The sequence below is a fragment of the Vicia villosa genome, linkage group LG5 (assembly GCF_029867415.1).
Source record: "Vicia villosa cultivar HV-30 ecotype Madison, WI linkage group LG5, Vvil1.0, whole genome shotgun sequence".
Taxonomy (NCBI): Eukaryota; Viridiplantae; Streptophyta; class Magnoliopsida; order Fabales; family Fabaceae; genus Vicia; species Vicia villosa.
Genome location: NC_081184.1, coordinates 122,489,908 through 122,504,403, shown reverse-complemented (window position 1 = coordinate 122,504,403; position 14,496 = coordinate 122,489,908). Strand labels below are relative to the sequence as shown.

General features: G+C 33.1%; 2 protein-coding genes and 1 long non-coding RNA gene across 9 annotated transcripts; 1 reads left to right on the top strand and 2 right to left on the bottom strand.

The window, feature by feature from the left end:
* Positions 1-824: 824 nt before the first annotated feature.
* Positions 825-2,787, top strand: LOC131607185 (geraniol 8-hydroxylase-like). The gene is made up of 2 exons (XM_058879206.1): positions 825-1,769; positions 1,987-2,787. The coding sequence occupies exons 1-2, from the start codon at positions 870-872 to the stop codon at positions 2,596-2,598; spliced, it is 1,512 nt and encodes a 503-aa protein (XP_058735189.1). The 5' UTR covers positions 825-869; the 3' UTR covers positions 2,599-2,787.
* A 985-nt stretch (positions 2,788-3,772) lies between these two features.
* On the bottom strand, positions 3,773-8,813 carry LOC131602300 (uncharacterized). Of its 7 annotated transcripts, none has more exons than XR_009284023.1 (10): positions 8,499-8,813; positions 8,332-8,371; positions 8,118-8,190; positions 7,869-7,936; positions 7,202-7,394; positions 6,953-7,015; positions 6,715-6,858; positions 5,988-6,145; positions 5,718-5,878; positions 3,773-5,191 (listed from the first exon to the last, which is right to left on the bottom strand). It is a non-coding gene; the product is annotated as an uncharacterized LOC131602300 (long non-coding RNA). The 7 variants fall into 7 exon arrangements; XR_009284024.1 differs by having other exon boundaries at positions 5,988-6,135; positions 7,202-7,374; XR_009284022.1 differs by having other exon boundaries at positions 5,988-6,135; positions 8,499-8,812.
* Positions 8,814-11,828: 3,015 nt separating this feature from the next.
* On the bottom strand, positions 11,829-13,352 carry LOC131605311 (uncharacterized). The gene is made up of 3 exons (XM_058877684.1): positions 12,817-13,352; positions 12,455-12,698; positions 11,829-12,308 (listed from the first exon to the last, which is right to left on the bottom strand). Exons 1-3 carry the CDS (start codon positions 13,350-13,352, stop codon positions 11,829-11,831), a joined length of 1,260 nt encoding a protein of 419 aa, XP_058733667.1.
* Between the last annotated feature and the right edge of the window lie 1,144 nt (positions 13,353-14,496).

The window sequence follows — 14,496 nt, the reverse complement described above, 5'->3', positions numbered from 1 at the left end:
ACTAACATTGTAGGTCAGTTTGTCATTCAGCGCATCTAAATTAAATTAATTTAACACGCACATTTTCAAAAAGATTTATAAATATTAGGTGTCAAAAAGAATTGAACTATATATTAGGTTAATTGATATTAGGTGTCAAAAAGAATTGAACTATATATTAGGTTAATTGATATTAGGTGTCAAGTTTAACACACGTACATTTTCACTCTCTTTATAAATCGAATTAAACTAATCTGACTGTTATTTGAAGTTCTATGCCTAAAATAAATTGGAATTTTAGACATAACTATCAATTTAATATAATATGGGATAACCGTTAGAATAATTTATTTCATATTTTACCAAAGAATTTTTGAAGATACAAGTGTCCTAAATCTGTATCCTATACATAAATTAGGCTTGTGATCTAAATAACTACAACAGCATTCAAAAATAAGTTTTTTTTATTAAGTTTGACAGTTTGATCTTTTGTCTTATTATCTTCATCTAATATAGAAGTTTTTTTTTATTAGTTAATTACTTATTAAAAATTGAGATCTATTGACTTAGTCAATTTGACTCTATCAAGTAAATTGATAAAAAAGATTTGATTTCATAAAGAAATAATAATAATGTTGAAATAGATTAAAATATTGGAAGAAAAATAATATTTTACTCCTGCATTAATGAAGACTACTGTGGCCATATTTGACTCCTAGAGACAGTCGACAGCTTCCTATCAAATGCGACTATGAAGAGAATCATTTCCTCCATATTTGACTTCTAGCATTGCCAGATAACATGCATGTTTCTACTCCCTTCATGTTGCATATATAGTTCGAATATTAGATCTGAATAACCACATCACCATACATCTCTTTGTTTCATAGATGGAGTTTTTGCTAAGTTATTTGTTCCTCTCATTTCTATTAGCATTCACTCTCTATTTTCTACTTTCTAAATGCACTAAAAACAACTCAAACATGATTAAACTTCCACCAGGGCCTACACCTCTTCCTCTTATAGGAAACCTCCATCAATTAGGAAAAAGCCCTCACAAATCCTTAGCCAAATTAGCTGAAATTCATGGTCCACTCATGACTCTAAAGTTAGGCCAAGTAACAACCATAGTTGTATCTTCACCCAACATGGCCAAACAAATACTCCAAACACATGATAATATCTTATCTAACAGAGCCATTCCCGGTGCTGTAAAAGTTCATGACCACCATAAATACAACATGGCGTTCATACCAATTGCACCTCTTTGGAGAGAGTTAAGAAAAATATGCAATAATCAATTATTCTCTAACAAAACACTTGATGAGAGTAAGGGAATCAGGCTTCAGAAACTGAAAGACTGTCTCAATGATATTAATCAAAGTAGTCTTATGAATGAAGCTGTTAATATTGGAGATATGGTTTTCAAGACATCCATTAATTTGTTGTCAAACACCATTTTCTCCGTAGATTTGGTTCAATCATCTGATTCAGTTGGAGATTTCAAGGAGCTAATCTTGAATATATTGAAAGAGTGTGGAAAACCAAACATTGCGGATCTTTTTCCTGCTTTAAATATGTTTGACTTTGATCTACAGGGTATTAAACGACGTAACGCTGTTCATGCTCAGAAAGTCTTTGATATCTTCCAACGGTTAATTGATGAAAGATTGAAGCTGAGGGAAGAACAAGGTTTTGATACAAAAAGTGACATGCTAAGAACCTTGCTCGACATTGCTGAAGACCACAGCCAAGAGATGAGCATTGCCAAAATCCCACATTTATCTCTGGTACGTTCCTGTCTTTGTTACATTATTAATCTATAAATATATTATATAAATAAATATTATTTATATATTGAACCATAACTAATAGTTTACACTTATTAATTAAACTATCTCAATCACCAACATATTTTTAATTCATGTAATTACAAGCTGACGTAAGTAGTTAGTTTTTTTATTTATTTTGATAGTATATACTAATTGAATGTTGTGATTTTATCAGACTTTATTTATTGCTGGTACGGACACAATTTCATCTACTTTAGAATGGGCAATGTCAGAATTGGTCAAAAATGAAAAGATTATGACAAAAGCAAAACAAGAGTTGGAACAAATCATTGGCAAAGGAAAACCAATTGAAGATTCAGATATTGCGAAGCTTCCTTATTTACAAGCAATAATAAAAGAGACATTTAGATTACACCCTTCCGTTCCATTTTTAGTCCCTCGAAAAGCCAATGCAAATGTTGAAATTGATGGCTACACAATTCCAAAAGATGCACAAATTTGGGTGAATGTGTGGGCTATTGGTAGAAATTCAAGTGTTTGGGAAAATGAAAATTTGTTTTCACCAGAGAGATTCTTAAATTCTGACATTGATTCTAAAGGTCACAATTTCGAGCTTCTACCATTTGGCGCTGGAAGGAGAATTTGTCCTGGATTGTCGTTGGCTACAAAGATGTTACATTTGATGTTGGGTTCATTTATCAATTGTTTTGACTGGAAATTAGAAGATGGAATGAAAACAGAAGATATGAACATGGAGGAAAAGTTTGGACTATCATTAGAGAAGTCTCAGCCACTGAGAGTTGTTCCAGAAAAAGTATGCAACTAGAGTCATTTGAAATATGTTTGGCAAACACTATTTGTTGTAATAGTGTTTGAAATTATTTAAAGAAATAAGGATTTCGTAGTCTGATATTTGTTAAGTTTGATGTCATAGATCTGTGTATGTGTGAGTATTTTACTTTGTATACAATAAATAAGCATTTTTTTGTTAATTAGTAAAAAATATTTATGTCAACTAGATCTTGTTTCACTAATTTCTATAAAAAATATTTATAAATGCAAGTGTGTTAAATTTTAAAAATATATTATTGTTGTCTTTGATTTGTTCATGTTCATCTTATTGTACCTTAATGTAGAGTAAATTGTTGCTTAAAATTTCATATTCAATAGAAGAATATATATATATATATATATATATATATATATATATATATATATATATATATATATATTGAGTACTTTTTCTTGGGTAAAGAAGTGGTGTCAACCTGCTCTTTATATGAATGCAACTTAGTCGGTACTTTCCCTCAAATCCCAACATAAACTAGTGGTGGAATGCTGTGTTTAGCAACACTCTTCTCTTTAAAAATAACTAGTAGAAGACCCGTGCGTCCGCACGGGTAATTCAAATCTTAAGATGAATAATTTATTACAAACGCATAAAAAAGATTAAAAATTTGAATAAAAAATGTTAATTTAAGATTAACAAAAACATAATATAGATGAAATAAATCTATATATAGTAGCTATGTAAAAAAAGAACATGGAAATGCAATAGTCATTCGTATTTTAGGTAATTCGATAAAGTTACGTTGTTGGTGATATACAATTGTTATTATAAAATCACTAACAATTCTGTAAGGCTAGGTTTGAGTCAATATTAGGGCCAAAACTTAAATACGACGCAGACTGCATTTTCATTCTAAAGGTTTAATTTTGACTAATAAACTTTTGATTTTTATAGATTCGGATAATTCAATTTGACAGTTAAATAAGATGAGTTTGGCCAATTTAATATTTATTGGACTAAATTCATAAAAATAACATTTTTTTATAAATTCACAAACAAACAAAATTATTTCGTGATAACATTTTCAATATCATTTGACATTAATTTGATCATTATAAAAATGATAACAATCTGACAACATTATGAATCTCATTTTTATAATGAGTTAGCCTTGTGGTAATAAAAATAAATAAAATGAGTATTGGTTGATTCTTGGTCTAACTCGATTTTTGATTTATACAAAATAATTTTTTAAAACCAATCCGAATAATCCTATATTATTCAAATTAAATATATGAATCAACTCGACATTCAACCCGCCTAAATCTATTTGCACAAAAAAGACATTGGATTGGTGTGTTTCATTTTATCAAATTTATCCACCCCATTGTAAATTGTTATCAAGAGAGTATTCAAGTGCAACTTCACGTCAATGGTAGTTGGTGAGCTACAAGATCCTAACACGTGTCTAAACATAGCCACCTTAAATCTGAGTCACATTCTTTTGATACGGGACCATCTCTTTCTACATAGGAAGTGTCCTCATGCTAGCAACAACTTTAAGACTAACCTCTGAGTTCGCTCATAGATCAAGTAAAGCTTATCCAAGATATTTTTGTTTAGCTCTGGGAGAATCTAATCCTGAAAAGTCGCATTCTTGTCCTCTCTATGCTTCTCACTTTATTATTCTTTGTTCCAAGTCCCAACAAAAGAAACACAAACTCGTTGCTCATTTCACCTGTTACTTGCATTATTACTAAGATATCCTAATTAAAAAAACAAAACAACGATGTTTCTCTCTCTATTCTCCGCTTCAACTCTTTCGTCAAACTCACTCCACTACTAAAACTATATCACCAACACATGAGTATGAAATAACCAAACTATAATAAAATTTAAATTACATGACCCATTTGGCATGTTTAATATAAGAAAATTACATATGCATTGTCTCTAATACATGTCTAAAGTTTAATCTGGTTAATTTGCTACCAGTAGGAGTATCTTTTTAACTTCAACATTATAAATTGGTATCTCATTTCCTTCAAGAAGAACCTTTACACAATTCTTTATTTAATTTGCAAGTAGCTAGCATAGAATAAATAAATAATCAAAAACCATAGACTACAATCTTCTCTTTTTCTTGGCTAAGACACCAAACATATCAGTTGGCTCCATGATGAGATCTTTTCTTTTCCTAATAATTCACATCTAACACTAACAATACCTTTAAAGGCATTTCTATCAATCTCCTTGGCTTTCCACCAACGGTTTCTATAAGTCCTTACAATAAACAACACTTAGCAATTACCGTTCATTCAGCTTTTGCTATTTCATTTTTATATAAAAAATATATTTAATAAACCAACTTTACAAGCACACCACAAAAAGAAAATAAGTGAAAGTGTTATCTAAAGAGTTCAATGGGACAAGATTCTTCAAGAAAAACTACTGCCTCAAAGCATTCAGCAGCTTCCAATGATGATGTTCCCAAATCATCTTTGTACACAAGTCCAAGATTGTACCATGTAGATGAGTTTGTTCTGTCATGCCTCAATGCCTCAATGAAAAGGCTTCTAACAATTGAAGATGATGATTAGAGAGTTAATGTGATAAAGCTCCATTGGACCTGCAATAAATGTTTTAGAACAAATTTTAAGAGTACTTTGGGCTTCAGGCAGAGCTTAACAAAAGAAGAGTCTAATATTAATAGTATAATAGCTTTGTGATTCCTTAATAGACATGTTGGCATTTCTGGTAAATCATGCAATTTCAACACATTATTATCAAGGGATTGATGAAAAGAAAATAACATTTTGTTGCAAGGAATACGCCTGCATCTTCTAAGGTGTGTATCTTCACCACTGACTTATTATAGAATCAAACCATTTTTATGGCTTCTCTTTGGTGCTTAGCTCATGGATTTTAAACATGATAAGTATTATATATGCAGAAGGAGAGTGCATAACTCTACTACACTGACTAACATTTAGGAGTTCCCTCCGTTTCTATCGACTTTTTGCTTTCTTTGTTGAGGATTTCTTATCTACCAGCCTCTTGTACATATATATCTTTTCCTCTCGGTATAATCAAAATATGGAGTATACATAAACATACAAAGTGACCATTAGATACCATAGTAAATTTAGACTCACCATTTTTTAAAGCTCAGATAGTTTGAGAGTTCATAATAAACATAGGCGGCAGCACCATAAGCAGCATCTTTAAGAAGCAATGCAGAAGTAATTTCTATCACTGAAGTCGGGAAATTGTTCATGATCTCTTGAAGAAGAGAAACCACAACAGGAGCTAGCAACTAAATTAACAATAAAGATCGCGCACACATATTAGTCTATAGTCAATATAGTCATTAAAACATCTCAGAGAAAATACAAGAAAACATGTGATGTTTAAATTTCACTTACTTGGCTATTATTTTCAAACAATACAGTGTACAGAGCTTCAGCACAAGGCCTCAATTTTTTTGTCGACTGGATCATATCCTGCTTGTGGTGAAAAGACTCAGGGTTATGGTACCACTCCTCCAAATCACTTGCGGTTAGAACAAAATACCTGTTGGAATCTAACAGCACAGTTTAGTCTGGAAATAGAGAGCATAACCATGAATATATTTATAACTAATTGTAGTTGCAAATGAAAATTATGTAGCTGAAAATTATGTACAATAACAACAGAAAGGTTGTAAATTTCAAAACTTGCAGTTAACATTTTAAGATATCTTCTCAATCAATTATATGCAAACTTATAGGTTTTTCATATGTTGAAGTTGAAAGCAATGAATTAGATTTTTCACAGTACTTCGTTTTTACACAGTACATTACACAAAAGAACTATTCGATCATTGGGGAGAAGGGAGGTTACAACAACACCAACTGCACTGGAAATATTTTTCTTCATCATCAATACACAAAGTCAAACCTCCATTTCTCAAAATCATTCTTCATCATCAACAATACACCGATACCATGGACTCATAAATTTACCACCCAAATAAAAATACAGCAAACAAATACCAACAAAATTTGAAGCAAAATAGAAAGAGAGGAAGAAACTCAAAATTGTGTGACTTCGCCACCACATTAATAATAATTTCGTAAGTGAAAACCATATAGGATAATAATTATTGCTTACCTCAGGGGGAATTTTCATCTCAGTAATCTCATTTCCCAGTGAAGCAATAGCCAAAACCAAGAACCCTTATGGCCTGTCTACAGCAGTAAAACCATATCTTGCAGCCCCTGCTACAGCATCATAAAAAACAATGGCTTTGCCAAACTGTTTGTCAAGAACACACAAGTGATTAGACAATAGTCAGTTAGTCACAATGGTTCATTATGATTTAACAGATTTCAGTTTTATTTGAATATACCATGTAGATTTCAGTTATATATGAAGTGAACATATATAGCTGGCAACAAACAGCTCTGCATAGCTGAACCAAAAGAAAAAATGAAACTCCATTAAACTAAAAACTTGCTAAGTAATACACACAAACATGCCATATCAGTTCATAACAGTCCAAGCCAATACACATATATAGGATTCAAAATCTAAACCTGCCCTACATTCTGTATTCGAACAAATCTAACTAACCAATTTGCAAGCCAAGAGTTAATACCTCCAATTGACATTCACATATGCAGTCTTAGAAGCATTCACAACCGATGCATCAGAAAACCAATACAACTCAGCATAAACACACAAAAAACCTTGCTGCACGAGCTGCCTTCGACATAGCATGATGAAACATTGATCACCGTACCACAGACTTGCTTGCTGAACCATATCAACCTATATCGAACCATACAAACCTGAAAAATTAGAAATAAGGCAAGCATCATAGCAGAATCATGGAAGTTGCATAATCTCCAGCCCAATCAAAGTGGAAACTACATTCCATCCAAGTATCAATTTAACTAAAGTGGAACCAATCAATCATTTCGGTTCAGACATGAATTTCTAAATAATTTCAAACCTTGAATCTCACACCTACACAAAGCATCAAAGCCAATTTCAATTATGCAAAAACTTCAATAGAAAACAATCAGACAGGGTATGTGATACAGTGACAAAATAAAGCAATTGCATCATAGAAAAAATACCAGTACAGTAAACATCCAATGCCATAACAAATCAAACTTAATTCAAGGCAAAACCATTTCATAAAATGCATTCAAGCAGATTAAACATCAAAAGTGGTTTATATAAGATCTTAGTAAAAAGAGGGAGTTAACAACCATAATAAAGACGTAACTGAACGATATGAGAATCATGAAAAGACATACTTCTCATATTTGTGGTACTTCTCTAGTAAAGCAAGCATACACTTATCACGTAAACACTCGTCCAAGACCTATAAATGTATCAGGAATTATTAATATTTGTTAAATGCATAAACAAAATTACATATCAAAATCCTCTGAGCCTAAAAAAACTGTCACAAAAATATCTCTTCCACCCACCTATTAAAACAAAAACCAAAGCTTTTAGAAAATAAAGATATGTTACTTTTAAAATGTATCATCATTTCATACCTGAAGCTGACCAAAAATAGAGGACTATTCGCTCAAAACCCATGGTAATCACCTGATCTGCTTCATCAAGTACCTAGTAAAAAGAGGCTAAATGTTAATAAAATGCTTTTGCAGATAAGAAAACTGATGTGATTCTTCATCAACCCGTGACGGTGTTTACTGCATCAAACTTTCTACTGAGACATCTAAGACCTTGTGAAAGTAAGAAACTCACCATTTTCTGAAACAACATTACCTATAGCAAAAGCATGGATCTGTAACAATCAGTAAAGAGCAGAAATCAACAACAATAATAAGCGAAAATCAACAATATCTCAGTAGAAAGAAAAAAAACCATAAAATCGAAATCACAAGAACCAGAAGAATCAAAGAAACCCTAACCTTAACAAACTCGGCATCCCACACTTTGAGTTCGCCTTGAGTTCATCTCCAGATGGTTTTTCATCAGAACTCTCTGCCTTAAACGTGTTTCTTACATAAAGTATGGGAAGAGGAATTTCGATGTCGGGACATTTAGGGTTTGAATCGGAGAAGGGAAGGCAGAGATGAGGGAGAAAGGACCGATTTAGGGTTTGAAGAAGGAAGAGAAAAAGCGGGTGAGAGAAAAAAGAGAGAGAGAACGACAAGCAGAGAGAGTGTGGGGGAAATGAAAAAAAAAATTGAAAAGGTTTTTGAAAAGGTTGGAGGAAAAACCTAATGGTTAATAGGGTATATTAAGAAACAATGAAAAGATATATGAAAAGAGAGTGCCATTTGGAAGAATGGGGAAATGTAATTGGTGGAAATGAAACTTTGATTTAGCAAATTACAATAAAGGGCTTTTGTAAGGGTGATTAATTTTTTCATTAAGGGTAATTTAGGGTGTTTGGTGGTATCTTTTATTCTTAGTTAGGTAGTTGACTAGGCATGGACGCGTGCAATGCACAGGTCAAACTTATAATGAAGCGAAACTTATAAGACATACATGTATGTAATATATATTGATAGTTTTATTTTTTTAAAGGGTGAAATACGTTTTTAGTCCCTATAAATATGCGATCCTGCATTTTTAGTTCCTATAAAATTTTTCTTTAATGAATGGTCCTTATAAAATTATTATGCACCTAATTTCAATCCCTACTGTCAAACCAATGTGTATTTTAGAATGATTATTTTGCAGACATGTTCATAATGTTTTAAAAAGTTCCTGGAAAAAAAAGAAACTCAAAATTTAATTTCTAAGTTGGGATTTTCATTACTTTTATCATTATTTTTTGAAATTTGAAAATTTCATATTTAATTCTTCTCGTTTTAAAAAATTCTAAATCATGGTAAATAAATATTTTACAGTATTCTAAACATATATAAAAAAATTATCCAAAAATTTAAAAATTAAAGAGTAATTAAACCGTTTTTAAAATTTAAGAAAATAGTAGAGACTGAAATTGCTTGCATAAAAATTTTAGAAGGACTATTTATTGAAGGAAAATTTTATAGGGACTAAAAATGCAGGGTCGCATATTTATAAGGACTAAAAACGTATTTAACCCTTTTTTAAATAAATTAAATAAAATATATAGGGTATAAGCAAGACACATCATCAAAAATGCTGATGTGGCTTCGTTTTTTATTATTTTTAATTCAAATAAAATGTCACATGTGTTTAATTTTTTTGAACAGACCAAAATACCCTCTTTATTAGGGATAAAATTCTTGTGTCTACTCTCATGCCCTAGCCATCTTCATCTTGTTCCTTCGTTTTCGTTTCTTCGTGATTTTCACTTTCTTGTTCCTAGTTCAGTGCTCTTGACTAACCCAGTTTCTTGTTCTTGTTCAGTGCTCGTGATTTTCCCTTTTTGAAACATGACTAACCCAGTTTGCTCCAACTCTGCCATTCGTTTGATGAGAAATAAAAAGGAATATCCAAAATTCGAGTGGCTGAAGATGAAGCAGCTACTTTCGAAGTAACAGAAAGAAAAGCAACGACTGGTTTGAAGCACATTATGTGCTTAACAAAAGATAGAAAACAAAGCACATTATGTTCTTAATGTTCAAAATGAAACAACATGAGACCCTATTACTGAGTCATTTCCCTAGCAATATCCTTCCACTTTCTTTTTTTCTTGTTTGAAGTGTTGATAGTAGGCTCATCATCAAACACCAAAGGAGCATCTGGGGTTGAACTTGGCCCACCAATTCTTTTTGCATTCCTCACTTCTTTCAACCTCTCACTGTACCTCTTCCTTCTCACAATCTGAGTACTCTTCATCTTATCAGGCCTTGGTGCAGGCTTTGGTGCAGGATCTGGTACAGGCTTTGGTGTAGTCTGCGTTGCAACTGGTTCAGCAACTGGTGCAGTCTGTGTTGCAACTGGTTCAGTCTATGTTGGATTGTAAACCTGTGATTGTTGTTCTTAAAATTCATTCATCATCTCATCAAGTAGTGCATCTAATTTTGGGTCATTTACTGGTTCAGCAGCATTATTTGGTGCAACATTTTCCACAATTGATGCAGTAGAATTTTCTGGTGCAAATGTAGAGGGCTTGGACTTTGGTGTTTTCCTCTGCATAACAAACAGGCATAAATAACAAGCATAAAATGAAGATCATAAAAACAAGCATAACATAACAACCATACCTTTCTCATCAATGCATTAGGATTTTTCTCCTTACTCTTACACTTTCTTGAGTTGTAACCAAGTTTGTCACACTTAGTGCATCTATATGCCACACCAAGTCTCCTCATCCTTGAACCACTTTCATCTTGTTCCCTAAACCTCAACTTTTTAGGTCTGTCAGGTCCCTTCTTATATTGAGGTGGCAACATTTCCTTAACATCTACAGTAGGCCACATGTTCATGTCGTTGATTGGAGAAACATTATTTTCATAGCATGTTTTATAAGCATCTCTCATATAGCAAGGGTCAACAAATGTTTCAGGTTCCAAATTTTGATATTGAATTGTTGATACAGCATGCCTGCATGGGATGCCCACAAGCTCCCAAAAACAACATGAACATGTCTTCTTTCCAAGATCAACAACAAACTGCAGACCATTGTATGGATGATGTACTTGCCACATGTCTCATACTCCGTGTTGGTATCCATTCTCCACTCAACATAGTTTCTTTATCTAACCTTTTCCTAGGATTAGGCATAACATTGTGTTTCCATGTGTCAAGCTTAACTAGACTATTGGTTATCCTATTCATCAAATAGTTCCTAATCCATTATAACATTGTAAGTATTGGTTTATCCCTAGCTTGCAAAATAGTGCTATTAAAATATTCACTCAAGTTATTCATCAAAACATCACATTTAGGGTAAAAGCTAAAGGAATGCTTACACCACAACTTGGTAGGCACTCCCACCAACCACTCCCATGCTTTCTTGTCCAACTGCTTAAGTTCATTCATCTTTTTCTCCCGTGCCTGAAAGTAAGTACCTGTGGCAGCTCCCATCAATAGGTCCCTAATTGTTGCTCCACCACCAAACTTCTTCTTGAAATTTGCATATAGATGTCTGAGGCAGATTCTATGTTCAATATGCTCAAACATCTCCTCAAAGACACTCACTAGACCCTGAAATGGAAACAGATGACATATATTATGTAATGAGATGAACACATATTTAGATCTAATGAATAATTGCATAAATATCTAGATTTGTATACCTTCTGCTGATCTGAGATGAACACATATTTTCTTTCAAAACCAACATCTTCCATGAGCAACTACATAAACCATTTCCAGTTGTCCTTAGTTTCAGTCTCAACTACACCAAAAGCCAAAGGATCATATTGGTCATTTGAATCCCTTGCAATAGCTACTAGTAATTGTCCTCCATATTGGGTCTTAAGGTGGCCCCCATATACTCCCATAAAAGGTCTACATGCCTTAGTAAACCCCTTTTTACAACCATCAAACCAAACATAAAACCTTTCAAATCTTGGTTGTATGGTTGGCAATGGCCTCAAAGTGTTAATCTTGACAGTATTACCAGCACAATGCTTCTTTAGCTCAGCTACATAACTCCAGAGCATGTTGTATTGCTCCTTTACATCCCCTTCAATTATTTTCTCTTCCATTGATTTAGCTCTCCAAGCCTTGCCTAGGGTTATGGAAACTAAGTATTTTTGGCGCAGTTCAGACATGATTTCACTAACTTTAACTTTACCTTGTGACTTCCTCTTTTCAAAAACTAGTTTAGATACCTATGTAACATTAGCAGATCTGTTATTTAATACCCTTGCACATGTGTGTGTCCCCATCAAAGTTTTTATTTGATAAGTTTCTCTGTTCCCCACTTTACTACACAAGGCTAAAAACCACAATTACCCTTCTTACACACTACCCTAACCCTGTAGCCCTCATTCTTGACAAATGTTATCTCTCTTCCATTTAACACAGACCACTCCCTAATTGCATCCTTAAATTTAGCCAGAGGTTTGAATTCCATACCTAACTTGAAGCTCACCTCTGAATTGCTCATACTTTGGTTTGATGGTCTCTCATCCTCCTTCTCACTTTCATTAGGGTCTGAACTATCCAGCTCTTCACTATCATAATCAACCTCAGTCTTTCCAAAGTTATTTGCATTCCTCCTTGAAGAAGTTCCCAACATAGGTTTTGGAACCATAACATTCATCTTGGTAGCCCTCTTTAAGGGCGACATCTTCTTAGGATCCTTGGATGCCCTCATCTTGAACTTCAATGGTTTACCTTTTTTTTTTGGAAATATTGGTATCCGGCCTTGTCAATGATTTACCATTTACCTCAACCCTATTCCCACTTACATATATTTCTACTTCCACTCGCTTAAAGTGTTCATCTTCTACTTCACATGCTCTTTCTTCTTCACTGTCATCAAATATTATGTAATCATCATCAGTATTTTCATTTTCACTGCAATCATTAAACATTTCAATATCAGGGTTGAACATCTTGGTCCTAATGTCTTGAACCCCATGTTCTACCCAAATGTGTCCATCCACTTTACAAGACATGCAGTGATTGGCAATGTCTCCAACTTGTGCATCATCAACAACATGAGTAAACCCTTCGTCCATTTGTGGAATCTTCCTCCAAAGCCTAAAGCCATCATAACCCTTGTCTTTGACCAAACCGACAGCTTCAAAGAAACTCCACTTATCAGAGTCTTGACCTACCACGATGGTTTCACTCCCTCCCGTATAAAACGTGTGATTTTCATGCACAAAGTTTCCTCCATGGTGAAAGATTACACTGAAACAACCCATTTCTGCAAATACACGATAATGTATCAATGTAATATCTAACAATGCTACTTCAATGACATTTCCACAAATGACCGTAAATATTGTACCTTAAGGAAGAAACGTGCCCTGATCCTTGCAAGAGAACACTTTTGAAGTTGAAGAAGATGATGAATGTCACGCACAGTGTAGAAACCAAATAGTTAGGGTCTGAAATGAGAGTACTGAAATGTGCTTTATCCTTAATAAAGAGGGTATTTTGGTTTGTTCAAAAAAATTAAACACATGTGGCATTTTGTTTGAATTAAAAATAATAAAAAACTAGCATTTTTGATGATGTGTCCTGCTAAAGGTTAAAAATTTAAAAAAATTGAAAAAGTTAAGGCAATCCATGCAATTTTTTACTTTACGGGGGGTTTTCAAACCTCGCCCATATGGCAGGGGGACGAAAAAGCTATTTACCCAAATATATATATTGACGAGCCAGGAATATTGCAAGAATACATAACAAATAAAAATAAGTCTATAAATCATAAATATAAGAGAAAGTACATGTTAAACGACAAAAGAAAATAAAGAGGTGTTATTATTATTTAAAAATATATACATCGACAAATCACAAACTAAAATAACACTATGAATTGTAGATAATTATATAAGGGTTAATACCCATTTTCACCCCTGCCATATGGGGTTGGTTTGAAAAACCCCCTACCAAAAAAAAAGTTGCAAGAATTCCCTTAACATTTGAAGATTCTCTCGATTTAAACCTTGTAAAATTTTGTTTTTAAAACCAACCTTGTCATTTGAAGATTCGTTCATTTTAAACCTTATAATCTTGTAGATTATGTCATTTTAAACCCTCTGGAATATGACGGGCAAGGTTGGTTTTACTAAAAAAAATAACTTACAGGGTTCAAAATGATAGAGTCCTTTAAGTGGAAAGGTTGGTTTCAAAAATAAAAATTTTACAAGGTTTAAAACAAGAGGATCTTCAAATGTTAGGGATCTTGCAACTTTTTTTTTTTTGCAGGGGGGTTTTTCAAACCAACCCCATATGGCAGGGGTGAAAATACGTATTAACCCATTATCTAATTTTGAGTTAATACCTATTTTCACCCCTGCCATATGGGGTTGTTTTGAAAATTCCCCTGTAAAAAAAAGTTGT